Source organism: Melospiza melodia, chromosome 2, assembly GCF_035770615.1.
Source record: "Melospiza melodia melodia isolate bMelMel2 chromosome 2, bMelMel2.pri, whole genome shotgun sequence".
Taxonomy (NCBI): domain Eukaryota; kingdom Metazoa; phylum Chordata; class Aves; order Passeriformes; family Passerellidae; genus Melospiza; species Melospiza melodia.
Window position 1 is genome coordinate 92,863,643 of NC_086195.1, and position 23,275 is coordinate 92,886,917.

Below are 23,275 nucleotides of genomic sequence, written 5' to 3' on the forward strand. Positions count from 1 at the left end.
CTAAATAAATTAAATTATTGCAGTGTGCATTTTCTCCCCAGCTAATCTGTTGCTACACACCTAGTAGAAGACCATCTCTATCTCTTTTTCTTCTTTTTTTTTCTGAGAATTAAATACTAATAAATATAATGTTAAGCTTTAAATCTAGTTTGTAGCTTCTTAATTTTTTTTTCTCCCTTGCTTTTAGTTGAAGCATCTTGTCATGATGGAGATGAAACAATGGAAACAATTGAGGCTGCTGAAGCACTTCTTAATATGGACTCCCCTGATCCTATGTTGGATGAAAAAAGAATGGGTAAGTTTTTTATGAAAATCCAATCTTTATTTGCCAGGTTTATTTGTTAAAGAAAGGGGGGATTGACTGCAGCATGGTTGCATGGAATTGGTAAGATTTTTTTTTGTGATTTCTAGAGAGCCTGTATGTACATAGTTTAGGTATCAGAAGTCCAGTATTGTAGGCAATGAAGGATTTCATTGTCCTACCAATGTTGAACAGGAAAGGAAAGAGTCAAAAATTACAGAGGGAAGGTGAGAATGAAGTTGGATGGTTTAGATTGCAATGTTTTGTTTGGTTGATGTTTATGTTGTAAGGATAAAAGAATATACACTTAGAGTTAGAGATTGCCTTACATATGAATGTGTGATTAGCAGATAAATGTGCTTTTTGGGGGGTCTGTTCTGTCATCAACTTGTTCTATTTTAGTAGTGCTTCTGTGTAAAATGTCAGCACATATATTGAATTATACACTTGAAAGACTCAAGTGTCATAGTTTGATTTCATTCTATTTTTGAGTTTTTGCTCTAAAGCCAGCTTTTTAAAGTCCTCATGGCTGTGTGAAAAACTCTTTTTGTCCCTTTCCCTTAAGCAGCTATGTTTGGTGCAACTGAAGAGGAAGAAATGGTGCCTCCTATCACACACGTGTCAGTCACGCTCGATGGGATCCCTGAGGTGGTGGAAGTTCACCAAGCCCCAGACCCTTATGCTGAATCACCGGAGACTCCAGAATTTGAGCAACCAAAGAAGAAAAAAGGTAAGGTGCTACCTGAGAACAGCAGTGTGGAGCAGGAGAGTAGGGGGTGGCATGGCCTCTTCCTTGTGGGTGTCTGGAACCATTTGGGGTGTCAGGTCAAAATAACTGAGTGAGCTCAGCCAGAAATGCAGGGGAAAGCATTTTCTTCCTGCACAGTGTGAGCACATGTACAGGTTCTTAGATTAATGATGTTGTAGAAGTAGCAACAAGATTCCTTATCCTACAGGAATCTCTGCTTGTTCCAATTTATAGTTTCTTCTTCAGAGCAGAATTGCCGTACAAGCCACAGAGATTTTGCTGCTGAGAATCCAGAAGTACTTTCATTAGCTCTTATTTAGCTTCAGCTGAAGATACTTGATCAGTTGAGAGTATGGGATGAGAATGGGGATGGATTTTTAGCTTTTCTTAAATATTACTGATTTTTATTTTCTTATTAATAAAATAGCTGCATGCTCTAGTAAGTGTTAGTCCCATTTGTAGTAGATTACATTTACATAGTGATGTTCCACTGCAGTCAGTGCTGTGCCAAAGAGTCATGAAGTGGTGTTAGCCAGACATTCTGCTCCTGTTTTCCCACGCTGCTTCAGCATGGACCCCGTTAGAGGCTCTGCAGCTGGTGTCTGTGGGAAGAGAGTCATGCTGTACATATAGATGGTGAAAGCTCTTGCCACAAATTAATATAAAAGGAAAAATAAACAAAGGAGGTTATGTTTCTGGAACTAATCCTAGGGCTCACCTTAGAGCATGAGGACTTTAACGGGTTCCCCTGTGTAATAGCCTTCCACAATAAGGCTTCTACTACCCAGCCATACTCCTGTGGAATAGGAGCATTTTTGCTGCTACTTTTGCTGCTAATTCCAAATGTTGGGAATTGTTATGTGTGAGAGAGACCATATTGGCCTGTGAATATCTCGGGGAAGCCTCATGAGCCCCGTGTGTGTCACAAGGTCTCACAGGGATGGGTGTGGTTCAGGAAGTCTCTGATTCCCCTGAGAAAGCTGAACTGAAACTGCTGTGGAGGAGAGCTTTGCCAGCAGCTGCCCGAAAGCGCTGCTGGGGAAGCTGCTGTGGCTGTGCACACTACTGTGAGATAACCAACTGCAAGAGGATTTTAAACTGGGGAGTTTTGTTTGTTCTTCTCTTCCCTTCTTCTTTTTTAATGTTGACTGCTGTGTGGGTCAAAACAAGGAGCTGCTGTCTGCCAGATATTTAACCTCTTTGGTTTGATGCTTTCATACTCCTTCGTGTTGTGCTTCTGCTTACTCCCACTCCTTCCTCCTCCCTAGCTGTAGGTTAGAAAACCAGTTTCTTCACAGAAAATGTGTATTTGTTTTAGAAAAAAAAAAAAAAAGCTGGAAAAGAGGCATCAGCTTAGTGTTTCATTAAGTACTAGTTTTCAGTGAACTCAAGGCTTTGTAAAGTAGACGGTATGGTCTGAGTGATGGAAACGTGTTACTTCAAAATGTCTGGGGATTTGTTGTACAAAAATTGCTGCAAAATGTTATCAAGTTTGTAGTGCACTTTAGGATAATGTGCAGCGTGTGGGTGGGATTCTTTTGGGGTTTTGTTTGTAGGTTATTTTTTTTTTTAAAGTACAGTCTGTTTCCCTTCTTTTAGCCAGTTCTGAGGCATGGCAAAGGATGGCGAATGTTTTGCCCTGTCCATATCACTCATGATTTTATAGGGTTATTATAGATTCTATAGATTCTTTTATAGACTTCTAGCATATATATATCAGCCTTTAGCTAAAATTAGAGGGATTCACAGTGCAGAGCATTGCCATCTAACTGGGCCAGAATGGCACTGCCAAGCAGAGCTCCTCCAAGAGAATGTTCATCAGAAGCAATGTGGTGGTTTCACTTCCTTTCCTTTTGGCCTTATTGCTGCAGCAGGACAGCTGTATCCACCCATCTGCTCAACTCCAAACCCATGTCCAGCATGGGTTTGGAGTTGAGCAGATGATGTTTGTACTTGTGAATGTCTGAGCACTGAGCTGCTCAGCTATGGATCAGAAAGACAGGAAAACAAAGGAATGTCAGGCAAAGAAGCTTGGAAATTTGCTATATTAGTACCTTCAGTTCTGTTTTTGCTGTGGAGGATATCTGGCAGCAGGTGGTCACATAAGTTATATACATCATATTTTAGAGATATATAATTTATTTTGTTTGTACATGCATTTTTTTAAACACAACTCATTGAAAATAGTGCAAGAAAATGGATTTTACATTTTCTGGTGCAGTATAAGATATTTAATCAGGATGAACATTTCACTGCCTAATGTCACCTTAATTTGTAGCATGAATTTCTAACATCAAGTGTTTTTTAGCTGTGGAAATAGGAAAGTGAAAACGCCAATTGTAAATCCAATTAGCTGTCCAAAATTATGGTAGGCCCACATAAGGCTTAGGTCTTGCACACTTTTTATCCTTCCTTTATAAAATTCTCTCCTAAAAAGGAATGTAATGTTGTACTCTGAAAAACAACAGATTTGTGCTCTATTGAAGCAAAGGAGGAAGCATGCTTAATGGACTTTAAAAAAATATCTTCTTTTAAACAAAGGAAACATATCTGATGTGTCTCTGTTAACTGTTTTTTGATGGTATCAGTCAGTGCCTGGAGATTATAGCTCACAGTGTAGTCTGAAACTATCCAAATAAAGTATCTCTAGCCCAGATATACAGCAGTAACAGCAATACATTTCTGTAAACAAGTTTCACGTCCTTCACTGGTTTCTAATTTTGGATGACTTCTACAGAGTCCTGAAGCAGTCTAGGCTGAAGAAAGAGAGCCTAGAATTTCTCTTGCAGTTGTATTCATATGTAGTAGCCTTGGCTATCTCTAATCAGAAGTGCATAAATTATATGGGATCAGTACTTAAGTTTCCTGAAGCTGACTAGGTGTAGTTCAGTCCTGACCTAATTGAGCTCTCATCCACTTCATTTCCTTTTAAGAACTGAACTCATTTAGACATAATGTCTAAATTAGTGATATCAAAATAACACTCCCTACTCTTGGTGGCTGCATTTGCACCTGTTCGAGAAAAGAAATGAGACAACAGAGTCTTCCCACAGCTCTAACGGGGAAAGCACTTAGCCTAAGTTACCCTCAGGGGCTTCTTGTGCATTAGAAGCTCATCCTTGCCTGTGACTTCATCTAGGACATTTTAGGTGAAACAGACATTTCTACAACCTTCAGTGGTGAGTGGAGAAAAGCTGCTAAAAATGTACTCCAGTAGTTCTTTATCCTTTCATGTCATGATATATTAAGAAAATAATGTTGTAGGTTTTCCTCCCTCCTACCTTCTTTCAAATCAAGAACATTACAGGCCAAAACAGTGGGTATCATTTGTGTCCCATTCTCAGTCCCATCCAGTCATGAATCCTGTCTGGATGAAAGCAAGAAAATTAGAGGTTTTGTTTACTCACTGTAGCTCTCTCAACTAACTATCCCATGCCTCTCGTCCCCCATGCACTGCTGAAAAAAAAAAAGGAGGTATAAAGATGGACTTAGCAAGATTTCTTATGTCAAAAAGTGAGTGCTTAAGTCGAAGTTTCTTATGATTTCTCTGTAGATACTGGCAGTTAAAGATGAAGGAGTGTGCAGGCTGGCACTCTGGCACTGAGCTGTTGGGTTTTTTTCAGAGCTAGTGAAAATACTCTTTCACTCTGCACCAGAGCTGTTTCCTTACTAAAACCACCTCTCAAAACAAAACCAAAACTGGAAAGTTAGAGTGTATGGGATTGCATAGACCTTTTGGTCTTGCCTCTTTAGAACATTAACTCTTTTGAAGTTCAATAAATACAGGAAAGAAAAATTTCTTTAGATTTTTAACTATGGCAGTGTTCTATCTGAACTCGAAATATGTTTCTCTGAGTCTTGTGTATGCTCAGTCTGTTCTACCTCTCAAGAGATTACAGGTAACAATATAAGTAATGTCAGTGTAGTAAAGGGTCCCTGCAAAACCTGGTAAGATAAATTCTTATTTCAAAAGAAAGTTCTGAATGTTTCTGATTAATTACATCACCTGTAAAAGCTGCCATTGCAGGGAATGAGAACTAATAAAAGAATAGGTTCGAGGTTTTATATTGAAAAATATTTCAGCATGACTTAGCTTTTTTGTTCCCTTTTGTGTCAGTAGTTGATTTCTCAACATTTCAAATGAGTGCTCTTCATTTTTGTAATCAGTTTTAAGTAACTTCTTCCTTTTAGTCTTCCTCACCAGAGAGACACCATGCTTATGACTTTAAAACCTGGTATTTTTTCAGAGCCTGTTACTGTTTCTCCTGATTTTCATAAACAAGTGACTTCCCTTTACCTGCAGCCACTGTAAAATTGGTGTAAAAGACAAGAGGATGGAAAAAATGTTTGTTTCAGATGACAGTGTAGTTTGCTGCTGGCAGTGTATTTGTAATAGATTAAACAAGGAGACAAGCTTGCTTTGAACCTACCTTCCATTCTGGCAATGAGTGAACATAATAGCACTTTGTATTTTATCTAGCTTTTCCTGTTTAAGCCCTTATATGTAGTTAATAGCTTATTTTTCTCTTCTTGTCTGTTTCAAGTGCTCTTAAGAGTACCTAAATAGCCACAGAAATTTCCAGTGTGCATGGACTTCAGGAAAGTGCATAGTGTAGTCTTTTTTTAGAAGTACGGTAAGAGTATAGGAGGTCTATTCTGCCATAGGAAAAAAAAAAGTTCAGCATAGAACTGAGTTCCCAACTTGGTAGAAATTTAATCTTTTTTGAATTGGAGAAACAAATCTCTTCCCTTTTTAGGTAATTTTTTTTTCTTAAGCTGCTGTTGACTTACTGATGATTTATTTCAGGGAAGAAACCAAAACCGTCTCGTTCTGAGTCCCCTACTACAACTCCAAACATATCTGTGAAAAAGAAAAACAAAGATGGAAAGGGTAAGTCCAAATAGTTGTCACCAAAATGTTTAGGAGAACATAGTTTCTGAGTGATCTGTAAAAAGAAAAAAAATCACCAGTTCACTTGTGATGCAAACATAGGTCTTGACTTCAGGGGTGGTTAACATCTCAAGGCAAGGAAAAGATGAGCACATGAGTTTTCTTGGTGAAATACCCAGTTCCTTGGGAGAATAATGTATTTGTCACTTTAGTTGCAAGGGTTCTTGGAAACTCTTCAACATCCCTGCAGAGTTTGCTGTGTTTTGAGTGAAGTCTTGGGGAGTGCTTTGCATTATATTAATGCTTCTTAGGCTGTGGTTATTTTGACAGATGATCTTTGCAAATGTGTTCCATCTGTATGTGTCTAATTCTGCATGAGGCTAACCAAGCCTGCCAGTTGGCAGCAGGAAGTACCAAGTCCTGAATTTTGAAAAAAATTTATAGCACAGCTTGAACACTTGGGCAGAAAACTTGGGGGTTTGATACTTTCATTCCTTCTGTGTTTAAAAAGTAGAAATAAAAAGAAATGCCACATAACATACAATAAATAATTTCTCAGCCCGAAGTGTTCAGTAGTGCCTGTGAGTTTTGTCATCAGCTTTGACAAAAGGGTTGCTTTGCTGTGGGGCCCAATGCTGCAGCTGTGCTGGTGTTAGAAGGGAAGGCTGATCCCAGCCCCAGCGAGCTGCACTGCCCTGCTGGGAGCTGCAGAGGAGCCTCCCCTGTGTCTCAAGGGCCTGCTGCCTGGGACAGAGGTGCTTGCATGCCTGCAGTACTTGCCAGGACAGCAGCCTAGCCAGTCCTGGACACTGGCAGCAAAAGAATGCCACACTCCTGAGGTCAGAAAAATCTCTACTCTGACAAACGAGTGTGTCAGGGTTTCTTTTCTTTTGAAGAGGCATTTCTGCAATAACAGGGAGAAAAAAACCTGTTGGCAATCAATAAATATTTTACATGTTAATGCCATCAATTTTAAATATACATTGTTGTATTTTTTTTTATTAAAACCTGATTTTTATGTAAAAATGAACAGAATATCAGAGGAACATCCAAGTGGTGCTCAGATGAAATTATAGAAAGTATGGAAGCAGCCAGCCACAAAATGTAAAGGTGGAAGAGTCCAATAGTTCTGTTGATGTTAGCAAGGATACTCCATAATTCACATTTGTCCATTGTTACAAAGTTGCTAATTCTGAAGGGAATAAAATGGAACATGTTGCCTCAAACCACTGTTTGTTATGAAACCCATTTGTTTTGCATTTTTAGGAACACAAAATTGAAGTAAAAAGCATAGTAATACGACCACCCATGTCAGGGAAGCAGCTAGGAAATCACAAGAGCTGCCTGTCTGTTACCTAGGGGGAACTTGTATGCTAAAATTACAAGCTTTCCATACAAATACATGATATGATGCATAGAGAAAACTGTATTTTCCACATATTTCTTTTTCTGCTGTGACTCAGAGGAGTTTAAATATTCTGCCTGTAAGTAAAGCAAACCTGTTTTTTGCAGCCAGTCTTCTTCACAGTGATTTTTAGTGGCTAAGCAGTGACAAATTTTCAGGTTGCCCTGATGCAGCTGAGCATTTTTAGTCTAGACTACAACAAAAACAGCCTGGATTAGATGGTAAATGGCTGGGAATGCTCTCACTCCTGCCTGACACTGTGCCTTGCCTAAGCAGTCTGGTTTTGCCTTTGGGGTATCTGAGGGCTGGGAGGCTGGTTTATATAAGCTGGGAGACATGTGTTGCAAAGGCAGTGTTTTTTCCCTAGGAATGCTCATTTTTCAAGCTTCCACCAGCTGAAGGAGCTGCTAACATTTTTTATAGGCAGTGCTGATGACTTTGATGAATATTTGCTAAGTATAGTTTAGTATTATAGGAATTTCAATTTTTAAGAGAGCTCTTATTGGAAGAAGGTTCGGACTGATGGTCATAAAGTTGAAAAAATCTGCTGGGCTAAATTGAAGCTATGAAAAGAGATCCTGTCACCTTCTGATCTGCTGGGCATCATTTTTTGTGAAACTTCAGCACATGCTATCCTTGCTGGTTTTGCACAGATACTTGTGGGAGGTGATACAAGAAGTTTTTTCTTGCTTTCTCAGACTAAGAAGCTTATATGCAGCTTCAGATTCCCAAAAGAACATCAAACACCAAAAGCCTTAAAAAAAAAAATGGGAAAAAAAAGGTCTCATTAGTCGCATGAGTTTAGACTCCTTAAATGTGGTTTCAGAAAAAAATAATGCAAATTTTGTGCTAGTTTTAAGTATTCACCATCTGTGATTTTAATACTCTTTCTTTATATGTGGCAAACACTGAACAGATGTGATAGATTTTCATATAAAAGTTTTTGTCCCCACTTGTTTGTAAAATGAAATTTGAATGTTGTCTACCAGCAAGCACAAGCACTCACTGGATGAAAAAAAAATTACTTTTTTCTGTACTTTGTTATTGAAGGTTTGCCTGCCTCAGCATAAAACACCGATTGCCCCACATAAATCTCATTGTTAAAGGCAAGGATTTTGTTTAGCCTTTTAAAGGATTATAACTCTCACCTCAATTCAGCAAAACATCTAAGCAACAGCTTAATTTCCATTATTTTTAGGGGGTAGAACTGAACATGTTCCTTTTCAAAGTAAAGCAATGGTGACTGCTTCTGTAACTGGATTAGCCAGGAGGGAAATGGGCACATGGGTGGCTAATGCTGTCTAATATTGGTGGTCCCACATTGGCTGTAGGTTACAGAGTGGCTGGGGTATTGGCACACCTAGATTATGATAACTCACAAGATTATAATAACTTCCCTTCCCATGCCCTTCCATCACTATTTCCTAGTCTTGATGACATATTATAATGTGTTTTGTAAAGATACCAGCTTCTTAATTTTAAGATTATTTGCATCATTAATAACATAAAATATGGCCAAATAACTTTTTTCTTTCTTTTTTTTTTTTCTTTGTTTGGTCTTTTTTTGTTGTTGTTGGTTTTGGTTTTTTTGTTTGTTTCTGAAATTCTTTTATTCTAGGAAATACAATTTATCTCTGGGAGTTCTTACTAGCACTGCTTCAGGACAAAGCTACATGTCCTAAATATATCAAATGGACTCAAAGAGAGAAGGGCATTTTCAAACTGGTGGATTCCAAAGCTGTGTCCAGGTTGTGGGGAAAACACAAAAACAAACCTGACATGAATTATGAAACAATGGGTAGAGCTCTCAGGTATGTTCATTTTTAATGATAGATTGTTTTTGTTGCTTTAATGTTTGTATGCATTAAATGCCTCATTTAATTTGAGTAACATGAAAACCTAGTATTCTATTAGTTTGGGAAATGAAAATGTTATTTCAACAAAATAAATTAGCTAACTAAAATTAACCCTCGCTAACATCAATTCCAAATCAGTCACCTTCAGTTTCAGCATAGATGTTTTTCAGTACTGCTGCAAAACTGCATCTTCACAGCCAGTCTCTTAATTATCTGTGTCTGAAGATTTCAAGTGGGGCAAACCTTTCACATAAAATTTCAATCTGTTTTCAAAAAACTTGCCAACATTCATGTGTATTCATTAAGTTATTTCTACTTGGTGCCCACGATTCCATCTCCAATGGAAAATACAGTTTTAGAATTCAGTTCTGGTTTCACTTCTCTGAACTTGGGTGTACAGACAGTTCTAAAACATAGAATCATGTGGCAATGCCTGGGAGTTTTCTCATACATAAAAAACTGTGCAAAATAAATAGACGACCATGGAGCTTCAGTCTTATCAGCTGATTGATAATTGTCCAACTGAGTTTTATGCATTTCTTTTCATTTGCCTCACCCTGGCAAATAATTTCAAGTTATCCTACTAATTCTGTAAATATAACAGAAGTAGTGCTCTCCTGTCCTGTTCCCTTCACTTTGTTGTAGCTAAAATGTCTGCCTGTGCTCACTGGTGAATAAACAGGAATTCAGATTGTTGAAAGAACTGTAGGAGTCAAAAGGAAAATTGAAAGTTTCATGCAACTTTTTACAAAGTGCTAGTTGATAGCAGATCTGCGAAGTCATGGAGTTCTTTTCTTTCTCCTCAGAGTTATCTAAGTTTGCAGTTAAAAGGTGGCATGAAATACCAGTAAAAAAAAGTTGTTTGAGGGAAAAAGTATGCTATTAAATTGGCCACTTTTAATAATGAAGAAACTAGACACATAAAAGTTTTTTGGCTTGCTGGTGCTGTATTTTCTGGGAGTTTTGTTGCTTTGTTTTGTTTTTGTCAGAAAACCTGTGTAACTTGTGTGTGCACTTTAAACAGATACTATTACCAAAGGGGAATCCTTGCTAAAGTAGAAGGTCAGCGCCTGGTGTATCAATTTAAAGACATGCCAAAAGATCTCATCTATATTGATGATGAAGATGCCAGCCCTAGCACTGAATCATCAGATTCAACTCTGCTCTCACCTGCTGTGGCCAACAGAAACCAACCTAGCAGAACTAGAGCATCTGCAAACGCAGGAACAAAGGGAGGATCAGCTTCAGTGGTAAAAACAGGAAACTCAAAGCCTGCTAAGCTGAAGGAGCAAGTTGAAGTTGTACAGCAGCAGACACCTGGCTTGAGTTCAGAAGTTTTGAGGACAATGCAATCTCCACAGCCAGTACAACCTGCTCAGCTTTTTCGGACAGTTCATGTAATGCAGCCATTGCAGCCCCTCACAGAAGGACAAGCAGCTGTAACCAGTAATGTTCCAGATGAATCGCTAAATTCCTCAGTTCAGAATATAAGGTAAGAAAATGCACAGAAAATAAATATTTGAATGATAATATGTTCACTGGATGATGGCTAGATAGACTTGATTCTTTGTTTTGCTTCCAAGAAATGCTAGTTTTCCAGTTTGGTTGAAGTGAAATGATGTCTTTGTGGCTCATCCTAAGAATTTAGAGTTACTACAGCATAATATGACAGGTACACACATAACTGTACTGCCTATGGTGGAGGGAAGCTCATCTTTTTCCATGGTGTTAGGCCTGGTGGATATCATTTAATAAGGAAAAAATGTACAACTTCTCTTTAAAATTGACATTGTCAGTTCTGTCCCACAGCAGAAGTTGTGTTGTCATGTCTGCTTTTACATTGGTGTCCTTGCTTTTGAATTGTACATGCGTTTGCACAATACCTTCAAAATTATTTTCCTTTTTGCTTCTTAATTTTTATTTCTAAGAATTTTTTGTCATTTTTTGCATCTTTTCTATTGTCCCCAGTTACAAGGAAAAGCTCCATATTATCTGCTCTTGCATTTTGCTGCTGTAACAAGAACAAGTTCTTGCAATTGTAGGAAACAATTAGCAGACTAATCCTTTGGGAGTTGTGCATCTGCAGACATTTGGGAGCCAGTCATTCTTCCATGCTTCATCTGTGAGTCAGCTGGCTGACACTACACAGCACTTAAGCATCATGACTCTTTTGCACTTACCCCTTGGTAGCAGGATTTACTTGTAAAAATGCACAAGGGCAACATAGTAAAGGGAAAGCAGTACAGACATAACTGAGGCTATTGACATTGTCAGTTCTGTCCCGCAGCAGAAGTTGAACCATATGAGTCAGCAGAACAATAATGTTAAACATGAATAGGGGGAAAGTTCAGCAACTTGCAGAGTTAAATAGCTCTAGGCTAGACCTACACTAGATTATGGATCACAAACAATATCAGTAGTATAGATGTTATAAGGAATGGTACCAACAAACAGAATTATGTGTAAGACTTAATGCAGGCAAGAAGTCCAGCCAAATGTTTGGAAAGCTATTCAGTGACATTATGACATCTAATTACTGCATTACAGTATTTCCCAGTCAGACCTTGGGTAATAAGCTAAGGGAGAAAATAGTAAAGATGATACATGTGTGAAGCTCAGATGAAACAGAAGCCTTAAATCCTTAGAATTCTGTATATTCTGTATTATCTTGGTTCACATCCATTGTTTTTAACCAGAACATTATTCCACGAAATCTCTAACTGTACTTTGCCAAGCTGACAAAGTGAAGGAGTTCAAACAGAAGCATCAAACCTTTTCAGAATGTAGAGAAGTACTGCTGATTAAGAACGTTTATACTAAAGGGTCTGAGCAGTTAGAGTGAATATAAAAACTACAATCCAGACGTTTTTGGTGTGCTTTTACCTAAGTTGGGACAAGCTGCAAAATAGGTGCTGATGAGTCCTGTGCAATAGACACTGCCCATTTCAGGCTCTCAAAATGTAGTTTATGACAGATATATTTCTGCTCAGCTTCAAAAGGCAAGATTCAAATAGTTAGTTGAGGAAGAATGACATACTGAACATTTTTCAGAGCATATGTTTTAGGTCTTGTTTTATAAGGCTGAAACAACAGTTTGTTCAGACAGCTGTAAATCTTAGGCAGATGAATGTACACATTCTGAATCATTGTAGCAGGGCTTCTGTAAGGGTTGAAATGAATGGTCTGCTTGACTTGAAAATGTACAGCAGGTATGACTGCCATTGTAGACTAAGAACTGACAAAACTTCTGATGTATGCACACACTCTGTGGGGTTGTGGTTGGAGCCACTTTATAGTGTGGGAAGCATGAGGACAAATAGCAGCTTTGGTTGCCAGTTGCTGTTCAGTGGCTGGGGCATGTAAATAGCCAAGATAATTTGGGCAAAACAGCAACCAGGATCTGGTAATGATCCTCAAAAGATTTTCTTTATGCATACCAGTTTATGATTGGGCTCTGTCTTGAAGCGTGAACCTCTTGAACCCATATAATTTGTCTTATGCAATTTAGTTTCTAAAGTTTTACTCATGTAAATGTTCACCCCTCTTCTTCATGGAAATAAATGTTTTTCCCTCTGCAGCAATTTGCTTCTGTTCTGTTGTGAGAAGAAAATACAGAAAATATTGAGCATCTTTGAGGTCAAAACAACTGATATCTTAACACTTTAACATAGCCTTCAGAGAATGTTTGCATGTGCATCTTCTCTGCTAAGGTTTTTGGTAAAAAAATCATATTTACAGATTGTTGTGAAGTGCTTGTGTCATCATCCCTGACCTGCACTAGGCAGCACTGCCTGGTACAGAGCACTCCCAAAGCATCACTGGGAGAATGTCGCAGCCCAAGGCCCAAGTTCCCCAAAGCCTCTTGGCAATTCTCAAAGGAATGGGCATGTTGATAAATCTGTGGTCGGCTCTTCACAAGGCAGGCAGTGACTTCATTTATAGCTGCACAAAGCTGGTATCTTAGTCTGAAGTGGAAAGGTCTTGGCTTTTGATGTGCTTTTTGGAGAAGTTTTGGTGCTTCTCTATGAAAGGGAGACAAGGAGAAGTGTTAGTAACAAAGGATAAAAGTCTCTTCTTCAGCCCCAGTGCTTAAACAGAAGGCTGTGATGTACTAACTGAGGCTTGGGAAACAGGGCAGGAGCAGGGTCAGGTCAAGCAAACTGGGTTTTGCTGACTGAGGAAAACATCCAGTATCCCCAATGGGATATTTGGAATTGTAAACACACTGCTATACTGCAGGTCTAACTGTTCTGGCTCAGTGTATGCAGGCACAGTAACTGCAGACTCGAGTCATGCAACTGAGTTTGGCACTACATGTTTCCAGTGAGAAGACAAAACCAAAAATGCCTCTCTGGATGAGCATTTTATTGCTTACTTTTACAGATGAGCCAGCTTTTATGAGGAAGAAAAGTTTCTTTGGATTTCGTGCTTGTAAAGTTCTGTTTAAACCAGGATAATGGACACAGGTTAATCAGAATACGTGGATTATTGGAGTTATTTTGTTTTGCCTTGGAATTAGGAGGCACTGGCCTGGGATTCAGCTCTGTGTACATTGGCTCATTCTGAGCATTAAAGGGCATCCTTTCTGTTGCTGCAGAAAGTGCACCTCTCCTGTTTGGCTAGTGACTTACCTTGCCTAGGGCATCCTACAGGCCTGAAAGGTGCCCGTGTTTGGACAAGTAACTTTGTCCCTTAAATGATGAGGACTACAAATAAAGAGAGATGCATTTTCATTTACCTTTAATCTAGAGTAGTAGTGATTTGAGATGGAGTGAGAAGTGATTCTTATATTACTTACAGTTCAATATCATATAGGGAGTAATTTTAACTTATATGTCTGTCTCTGCTATTGGCTGTACAGGACGTGGCTGAACCTTCTAGCTAGCAGCTCTATATGCCAAGAAACTTGCAATTAGCTGACTTCTGACAAACCCTGTGCAATCTTTTAGCACACTTCAGGTTTTAATCTATTTCTGTCAAAATTCAGCTTGCTGTTTCCTTTCTGTACTTGCAAGTTGTCATTGTGGTAGCTTGGACAGAGCACGTTAGAAGACCAGAATCCCGACTCAGTTCTGTAGCTGGGGCTAATACAGGCCACAGAGGACCAATGGGATATGCTCTCTGTTCACTTCTGAATGGGAGAACCTCGACATGATGAATCAGCCACCGTTTTCATCTTGATCTTTTTGCAAGCTTCAAGGTAGAAAATTACTTTTGAAGGTGACACAAGCATGGATTGCAGTGGCAGGATCCTGATTCAGGAGGAGGAAGAAATAGCTGAACGTGAATTATGTTTTTTCAGGGTGTGAGCATTCTGAGTAAGAACAGCGATGAAGCCAAGAATTCACCAGCACTATGTATTGGTCCCAGTAAGCAGAGTCAATTGCCTTTGAAAGCCATGTGTACCCAAGCAAACACATGCTTTCTGCTGTTGTTCCATAATGTGTTCCTGTGACCAGGCTGTGATGCTTTGGCAATCTGACTGCAGCAATGCTGATGCTGAAAAAAAAAAAAAAAAAATTGTCTAGCAGGAGTTTATCAACTCTGAAAATGTGATTACAGCTGCTATATCAAATGAAGTGTCTTTATCTCATACCTTATATAGACATTGTCTTGTGTAAGTTGCACAGTGAATGTCAGCATTATTTTCTGTAATCATCCTTCACACCTTACCTCTTTTGGCTTTGCTCAAGCTCACATAACCCCACAGACAAAGGGAAGCAGTCTGGCACTGTTCTTCTGAGACTTTGCATTGGCCATCTGCTTTAAGTCCCTTTTTCTTGAATAAGTGCAAGAGTCCCATCTGCACGATGTCAGCTGGTGTTGTAGCCCATCCCTCCTGTGCCATTTCTATAGGTCTCCTGAATAAAAACCATCCCTGGTGTAGGTCTTGGTAAAGGGCTCCCTAAGTCTCTCCGGGACTTGATGGGGAGCATAGGCAAAAGAGGATGATGCCAGCTGTAGACTTGCAAATAATCAGAAACAGCTTCTGAAGCCCTTCCTTTGGTCGGCCACCGTCAGTGCACGTGCTTTGCTTCTGTTTGTAGTTAGGCAGAAGTCTTCTGTCATTGCTCCAAAGGCAAGCCTGCAGTTCTAAAAGCTCTCCAGCACACTGACCAGTAGGTATTGTTGGATCTGGCACACTGCTGCCATAGCCTTCCCCAAAGGAAGGGAAACAGGGGACTGTTACAAAGACCTCATCTCTAATCTCTTAAGTGAAGGCTTGACTGCAATCCAGGTTTCAGGTTGAGAAAAATGTCCTTCCTAAGGGAGGTGCTGGTCAGAAATGGACTGTGGTCTCAATGGGCTTCTACTAGAAAAAGTGATTTAGCTTACAACAGGGTGTGTTTCTCAGAACACATTTCCAATATGGACAACTTCTATCACAGCAAAGACTTTGCTTATAACCAAACATTTTGATTTTCCTGCAGCTGAAACCGACCTTTTCTTAAGCCCACTTCTGATTTAATTTCTGAGATATGCAAGAAGGTGACTGCTTATTGACAGAAAGGACTATAGTGTCATCTAATTAGATTAATTTTGTTTCTGCACAATAAGAAGATATCCTTAGGAGCTCTCTTTCCATGTCTTTGGCACTGCTGAAAGAGGTGGAGGTTCTGTAGCTCTGTTAGCAGCAAAGTTCCTGAGTTTTAATCAGGTGACTGTGCAGTTTTGAAAAATTCTGGAAAGAAGACTGTTAGACTTTGTGGTTCAGTAAAAAGGACGCATTGAGAGTTGAGTCCTCTCTTTCTGTCCTCTCTTACCTCTCTCTACGTATGTCTTAATATTGCTTTGTTTCATTTTATTACCATGCTGTGAAATACTTGGTTTACCTTGGCTTGCAGCTTCAATATTTTTGGTATCTTCTCCATCTCATAAATTTCACATAAATTACCATAAATAAACTTGTTTTTCTTGCCTGTCACTATTTATCTCTTGATGAGCTAATAAGATATTGCACAATTCTAAGCCATTAACTGTAAAATATGGCCCAAGAAATAGATGATCATTTTCTGCAAAGCTAAAATGACTTCAGAATTTTTGTCATTCTTTTCTCAGTTGTAATCAGATTGTTTTATGGCAGAATTTCCTTTCCATTGCTGTTGCTCAATGTTCTTGTTCTTTTTGAAACCTCAGCAACAACTTTTAAAATAATCACGCAAAAGATTTGTACCTTAGAGAAGAAAGGCTGTTAGCAAAATGCCAGTGAAATTCAGAAACATAGCAAAATATAGCCTTAAAAGCACCTAAAACAGTGTAGCCCAATGTTAATATATCGCCTTAATTATTGTGTACTTTTTTTTTGTAAAACAGACAAAACAATTAATCAAGCTGTATCTTTTTTCAATTGTATTCAAGGCAAATAGTTTAGGAAGATAGATTTTATTTAGTAATCAGGTTTAACAACTAAGGCAAATGTCTTGCTTGGCTGCCATTAACATAAATAAATATTCATTATGTGCTTGTACAGCTACCTGCTGCATGCAGGTAGCAAGCACACCCTGTTTGTGTATGCATATACGTGTATGTACAGGTCGATGTGTATGTGTATCGTGTATTTGTATCTTGGCTGATGGAGAAGACAGTGCATCTGGAGTAAACCTCAGGCACGGGACTGCAGATTAATATGCAGATACTAATTAGAGTGTTCTGAGACAAGTGGTCTCGTTTTGTCTCTCAGAGCTGTTGCTCCTAGTGCTTCACAGATACCTGCATTGATTTTAGATGCAGTTCACACATATCGAGCTTATCCTTCAAAGCCACTTAGCAGCTAGCAGCTTTTATTTTTACAAAACAGCTACAGAACAAGGAAGTAGCTTCAAGATAATACTTTGAGGGCCTACTGGCGCAGACTAGCAGCTTTAGCCCCTGCTTTCAAAATTGCAGCTATTGTGTTGTTCTTAATCCTTCAAACTCGGGTAAGTTTCTTCATGGATTAAAGAACTGCCTTGGTATCTATTCTGATTCTTTTGATGCTTTTCTAATGGCAAGTGTCAGTTATCTCTCCTTCATAGCTGTTCCACTTGCATTTCTGGTCTCTGTAGACTTTCCTGGGTTGAGCTGTACCTGTCTGACATTTTGATTTTATTACGAGTTTATTAACTGTAGATAGTTTGCTTTTTTTTTTAGTTTTTTAAAGAACCTAGTGGATGCCCTCATCCTGTTGCTATTTCTGACATAGACATTTATGACTTTTCTGTCAAGGTCCCAGGGGAATTGCTGGGGGAAAAAATAGTTAGCACTGATAACCCTTAGGAGACTTGGTATGAGCCTTGGTAATGTCATTCTGAGCCTTGCACTTAGGCTTGGTTGTTGGCATTTGATGGGCCAGCATCAAGTTCTCCAGAAGTTTGAAAGAAAGAAGCAATCACTCTAGCTGGTGCTTCACCTTCAACCAGCCCCATTTCCATGAACTTCTTCCTTGGGATTTCTTCTGTTGTGTGAAAAAGGAGCTCAAGATTGACTCTGGTGTCAGTCACATCAAATTTTGTGTCATTGTTATGATGGCTGCTGTGATGAGGCCTGTATTGGCAAGGATTTGGATTTGGTTTGCTGTAGCAGCATTGCTGGGTACTGCAACTGTCTTTCTTGGGAGGAAGAGAAAGTTACAGATGGAAATTTTGTTTCTTGTATTACCAAGCCCTATGTGATCTGGGGAAAAGATTGCCTGCAGGAAGGACTGGCAGCTGGAAGATGCTCAGGGAAGCACCCACGTGCTCTGAGCCTGATACCAGCAGGGTTACTGGGCCTGCTCTTGCTGGAGCAGTCTTTGGAGCTCAGCTAGAGGCCTTTCCTAGAGGACTGTGCTGAGTGGGACATGAGAAACCTTCTACATATATTCCTGTACTTGTCTCTGTTGCTGCACTAAGAAAGAGGGAATGGAACTCCCTGTGCAGTTGGACTATGACCAGCAGCAGCATCTGCCTCCACATTGTCCCATAGCTTCAGCACCACCTAAGTCCTGCTTTGGTAAGCATTTTGTTGCAACTGTGGTAGCCAGAGTATGGTCTTAAATGGAAGTTTTGAATATGTTGAATTAGATTGGACTGGTCAGTGGCTAAATGTTGAAATGTAGACTTACACAGAGCTGTGAAAAATAAATTCTGAATGGGTGGAAGGAGTGTAGAACGGAGGACATTCCATGGTTGATGTATGGCAGGCAACCCTTACAGCATATCTGAGGTGCAGTCTTCAGAAAGAAGAGCAGGCAATACTGTGCACAGGCGTGAAAGTATGAACATTGACAGTAAATTGCTTTCCATCTAAAGTGATGGCAGCAGGGGTAGAAATAACCTACGAGGTGGAGATAGTTATTTTTTTTTATTTTTGAGAAAACACCAGGGAGAGCTTAAGACTGAAAAGGGGGAGGAGGGCAGGTAGGACTAAACATTGAAGAGAAGCAGGAAGATTGGAGACAACTCTGCATGACAAACAGAAGGAAAGAAAGATTGCCAGAGACAGCATGGCATGGTGGCATGGAACAAGCTGTGTCAGGGTCTCAGAGCAGTTACCCTTCCCTTCCTCTCTCCCTCCCCTGATAGCCATTTATGTTTTCTGGGGGTTTTGTTTTGTTTTAATTTGTGTGACTGGAGTGTATTGCCACATTTCAGTAACCACTGTGCACTGCAGTAGCTGTGTACTCCAGCAATACAGCTCTTAATCCTCTAATGTTGTTCCCAGAGCTCTACATCTATTGACAGTCACATGGTACCCAAGTCTGTTAGCCTGCAATCACTCCTAATTTAAAATGATGTTTTGGAAGCAGATTCTGATCAGCTCTTTTACCAGAAGTTGTGTGTGAGCCTGGCGGACAGAGAACTCTGTGTCCTGGAAGTGTGGCAAGGCTGTTCCCAGACATTGCTAACTTGTGGATGCTTTTGAATACAGTTAAATGTATATGTGGATGTCAGGACAATCAAGGCCTGAGTTAGGCTTGTGATTTCTTACTTACTTGGCGTAATTTTTGAAACTGATGGCAGATCTCTAGTGGGTTGTGCTTTTGATGTTGGTCAATGCTTGAGGTAGAGGTCTTGGATGTGATTCTAGGTTTCCTGATGAACCACTGAATGTTTTAAAGGCAGGCTGTTCAGCTTGGTGATGGCAGTAGAGTTTATATGGGGTACCTTTACTTTGGGAATCATCTTGCTGAATCCAGGGGTCAAGTCCAGTTCTGGTTTTATTAGGAGAGATTCTACTACCTCTTTTGGGTAAATAAAATGTTTATGATGCCAAATGTTTTTTCTGTGGTAAATCTATAATTATTTTTTCAAAATCCAGCCTGGAAGTGTTCTGACACAATAATCTTCTCTAATCTTAGCAGGACTTTGCAGACTCCAACCCAGGTTCCAGTGGTTGTTTCACCTGGAAATCAGCAGCTGCATACTGTAACACTCCAGACAGTGCCTCTTACTACAGTGATAGCCAGCACAGATCCAGCCTCAGTAACAACAGCACAGAAATTCATTTTACAAGCCATTCCTACTTCCCAGCCCATGACGGTTCTTAAAGAAAACATCATGCTACAGTCTCAGAAGCCAGTCTCACCTCCTTCCTCGATTGTGCTGAGCCCAGCACAAGTGCAGCAGGTGCTCACCAGCAGCGTGCAGACAATTTGCAATGGAACAGTCAACATGGCTTCGTCTCCATCCTTCAGCTCCAGCACCCCTGTGGTGACGTTCTCGCCCAGCAGCTCACAGGTGGTGTCCCAGCCCTCGGGCACGGTGATCACGTCGGTCATTAAAGCGCCGGACACGAAGCAGGTTGGCCTACAAGAAGAGGAGAAGGAGGAGAGTGACAAAGTAGAAGATACTGAGCAGTCGGAGCAGAGATTCCAGCAGCAACCATTTGTCATGGTAGTGTCCAGTTCAGATAATTTCCCATCTAACGTGCAAGTGAAGCAAGAAAATGAGCCATTGGAACCCAATTTGTATTGATAATTAAATAATTTAAAAAAAAGAGACCCTGTGGATGATTATTTTCATAAATGTGATGGGACCTTTTCAGTTATGTATATATTATTTGATTCTGAAGCATGATGTTGCAAAGCTACTAAATTTCTGCAGTTAATTTTTAGAATTCATGCTTTAGGATGGATTTTGATTTTCTGTTAATTGCTAAATGTTATCATATAAATAAAATTATATATTACTCATTTTTCAAAGTACAGGCATGAAGGAACATGCTTTTTATGCTATGAAGACTTTCTCCTGAGGTTGTTGGCCAAAGTTCCAAACTTCCCTTATTTTGTTGTCAGTCTGTTGCCGATTTACATTGCAGTAATGTTATTGTAACCTTTTCTGTTTAATCTGTATGTGTATCACCTTTGGAAGCAGCAGTTAGTTCTAGTAAGACAGTTTCATTCCATGTGTTTGAATTTTTATGATCGAGTATCTGTTTCATATCAATGAATGACATCAGTTTTAGACTTTGATAACCAGGTATCCTCTTGTATTTTTTGCAGCACAAGCTCTTGTGTGTGCAAAACTGAATATACACTCCTATTGAGAGTACTCAAAACATATATTCCAGAAATGACAATGCCATGTCTATATTTTATATGAAAACATCAGATATATTTAATTACAGAAGCTAACGGCATCACTACAGGTGCAAATGTTTCATGCCATTTTGCGACTATGAAGCTTAACAATCTTGCTTTCTACTTCAGATTATTTTGTAAGGGGGGAGGGAAATTAAATATATACAATTTATGCAGGTTTTTGGAGATTAATACTGCTAAGAGTTCTTGGTTTTTGATTGTAAATACTGTATATTCAATGTTGCAGGGAAGTTTTTTCAGCTAAATTTTTTCCATACAAATTTTTGATAGATGCAAATAAGATCAATAAGATCGTTATGTTTAGAGGTCTAATGTTATATGTATTCATATTACTGAGTGACTTTGTATTTAAAGACAAATTTTTAAATGATGGAGCCCATTGAACCTTGGGTCCTTCTTTTGTATTTTAATTGGTTTATTATGAAAATAAATCAAATGGAAAACCACTTTTCTGTATTTACTCTGGAATGTTTTTAATTATTATAATGTTTTGACAGTCATCATAAATAAGTAAAATACAGTGAGAAACAGGGACAGGGTCATTAGTCAGTGTGGGTCTGTGGTGGAACATGTGCAATTCACTTCTGAACAGACTTGAATATCCTTTGAAACAGCAGTAATGTATATTTTTGTAACTGAACTGAAGATTGAGATAAATCCGGGAACTGGACCTAAACTTCTTTTCCATCATTTCCCAGTATGTTACAAACAACACAAAATTCTGAGTGTAATTCAGAAAGGTTGTTGTAGTTTGTATGATACAACTGACAGCCCAAGCTATTAGGGCTTCAAAAACTTGCATGTTGCAGTGTTTAAGCAGAGGGTAAGTTAATAATAAATATTTTGCCTGGTATTATGATTGTCAGTATAAAATGAAAGGGAATATGACCTTCTATGATTGAATTAATGTTGGAGTTTTATTGATTGGTTGGTAAGGTTAAATATAACTTTAAGCACTAATACTAGAAAAACTAATAGGAGCAGTAGAGTGGCAGAGAGAGTATGGTCTTGCTGCTTGACAGAAGGAGCTCTACAAACTATTGAACGTGCAGTTCTCTGCCACAGCTGCTGTGCTAGTTCAATGTTCTTCCCTCTGACTCTTGGCAGTCAGGGTTCCACCTGCAAACCCAGCACCTCACCCATTTACAGGAAGGCTGGTCATACCCACACCAGTGGTTGTTTATCTGGCAGCGCTCCCTGCAGCTGGGGAGTGCTGGCAATATTTTCAGGAATGTGGATAAGCTTTGTGGGAGCATATCTGGTAACAGTCCTCACCCCGAGGGCTGTGTTAGATTGACGGAAGCACTGGAGATGGAAGCTATTTTTTAAATCAAACTATAAAATAGGGATGTTTTCCTATACTACAAATATTTCATAATTCTAAAAAATCTGAAGTGATAATGTTTGACTGACATTAATTTTTAGATGCAGGGAAGTTGCTTTGGTGTTTACTGGAAATGTGGGGGGGAGGGGGGGGAATTGCACCATAAGGTTACATCTTCACAACAAAACTTCATGCTATAGATGCAGCTATTACACATGGAAAATGCTTTGTCAGTTTAGTTTATGTCAGTTGCAGAAGTGGTGGAAATCTCCAGCAGCAGTAATGTGTCTCCAGCAGCAGACTGTTGTGTAACAGACAGTAAATGGAAATCACTCCCTCCCTGTGTCCCTTGGGCTCTGGTGTGCCAGCCAGGTGGATCTGTACTTTGAACTCTCTTTGATATGGCAAAGGAAGGGAAAAGCTGGAGTCAATCATGAAATGAGAGCTCACATTGGGAGTTTGAGCAACCTCTCCCCTGTTAGAGCTGCCTTTGTGCCTGTGGCAGCAGCCAAACAAAACACGATAGCTAAAATCCCAGCCACTTCTGAGTCAGAAAATAAAAATTGAGGCCGCAGTTCTTTTCCACACGTGTGTGAAGCTACAGAGGAGAAAAAGGCTCTTGTTTATTTTTGAGGCATTTCACAGAAGGAAATTCCATCCGGAGGAGGCGGAGGAAGATGGAGGCCTCAGGCCGCCTTTGAGAAGTCCTGTCCACAATGTTGTTGTCCTGGACATGGGCTGGGTGCTTGGTGCACAGCACCAGCTGACACACTGAGAGGTATTTCTGTTTTTATTCTGATTTGCACAAAGTAGGGAGCTAGGTGGTAACCCACAAAAGGCTGGTTCTCTGATTACTAAAACTTCACCCTGGTTATAAGTTTTAACAAAGGCATCAGCCTTCATTGGTTACAGATTATATAACTTTTTTTCTTTAATTAATACTCTAACCCCTATTGCTAGTGGTCTCATAAACTGCACCAGGGGAGGTTTAGGTCGGACATTAGGAAGAATGAGGGCAAGCAGGTATTGGAATGGGCTGCCCAGGGAGACGGTGGAGTTAACGTCCCTGGAGGTGTTTAGGGAAATACTGGACTTGGCCTGGTTACGGTGGTGCTGTTCAGCCAGGGGCTGGACTGGATGATCTCAGAGGTCATTTCCAACGGAACTGATTCTGCCGTCTCTGGCTTCTC

At 39.6% G+C, this 23,275-nt stretch overlaps 1 protein-coding gene across 8 annotated transcripts in view; it reads left to right on the top strand.

Annotated features, from left to right (window-relative positions):
* The window catches only part of ELF1 (E74 like ETS transcription factor 1), an 83,000-nt gene extending 61,793 nt beyond the window's left edge, over positions 1-21,207 (top strand). For 5 of the 8 annotated variants that reach the window (XM_063149380.1, XM_063149381.1, XM_063149383.1 and 2 more), the window contains exons 4-9: positions 188-295; positions 867-1,031; positions 5,857-5,940; positions 8,964-9,156; positions 10,226-10,693; positions 19,520-21,207. In XM_063149380.1, coding sequence (XP_063005450.1) covers positions 188-295; positions 867-1,031; positions 5,857-5,940; positions 8,964-9,156; positions 10,226-10,693; positions 19,520-20,135 — 1,634 coding nt within the window. In that variant the 3' untranslated portion in view covers positions 20,136-21,207. The remainder of the gene's footprint in view (positions 1-187; positions 296-866; positions 1,032-5,856; positions 5,941-8,963; positions 9,157-10,225; positions 10,694-19,519) is intronic. The other 3 variants (XM_063149385.1, XM_063149386.1, XM_063149387.1) reach the window with 3 other exon arrangements.
* The last annotated feature ends 2,068 nt before the right edge of the window (positions 21,208-23,275 follow it).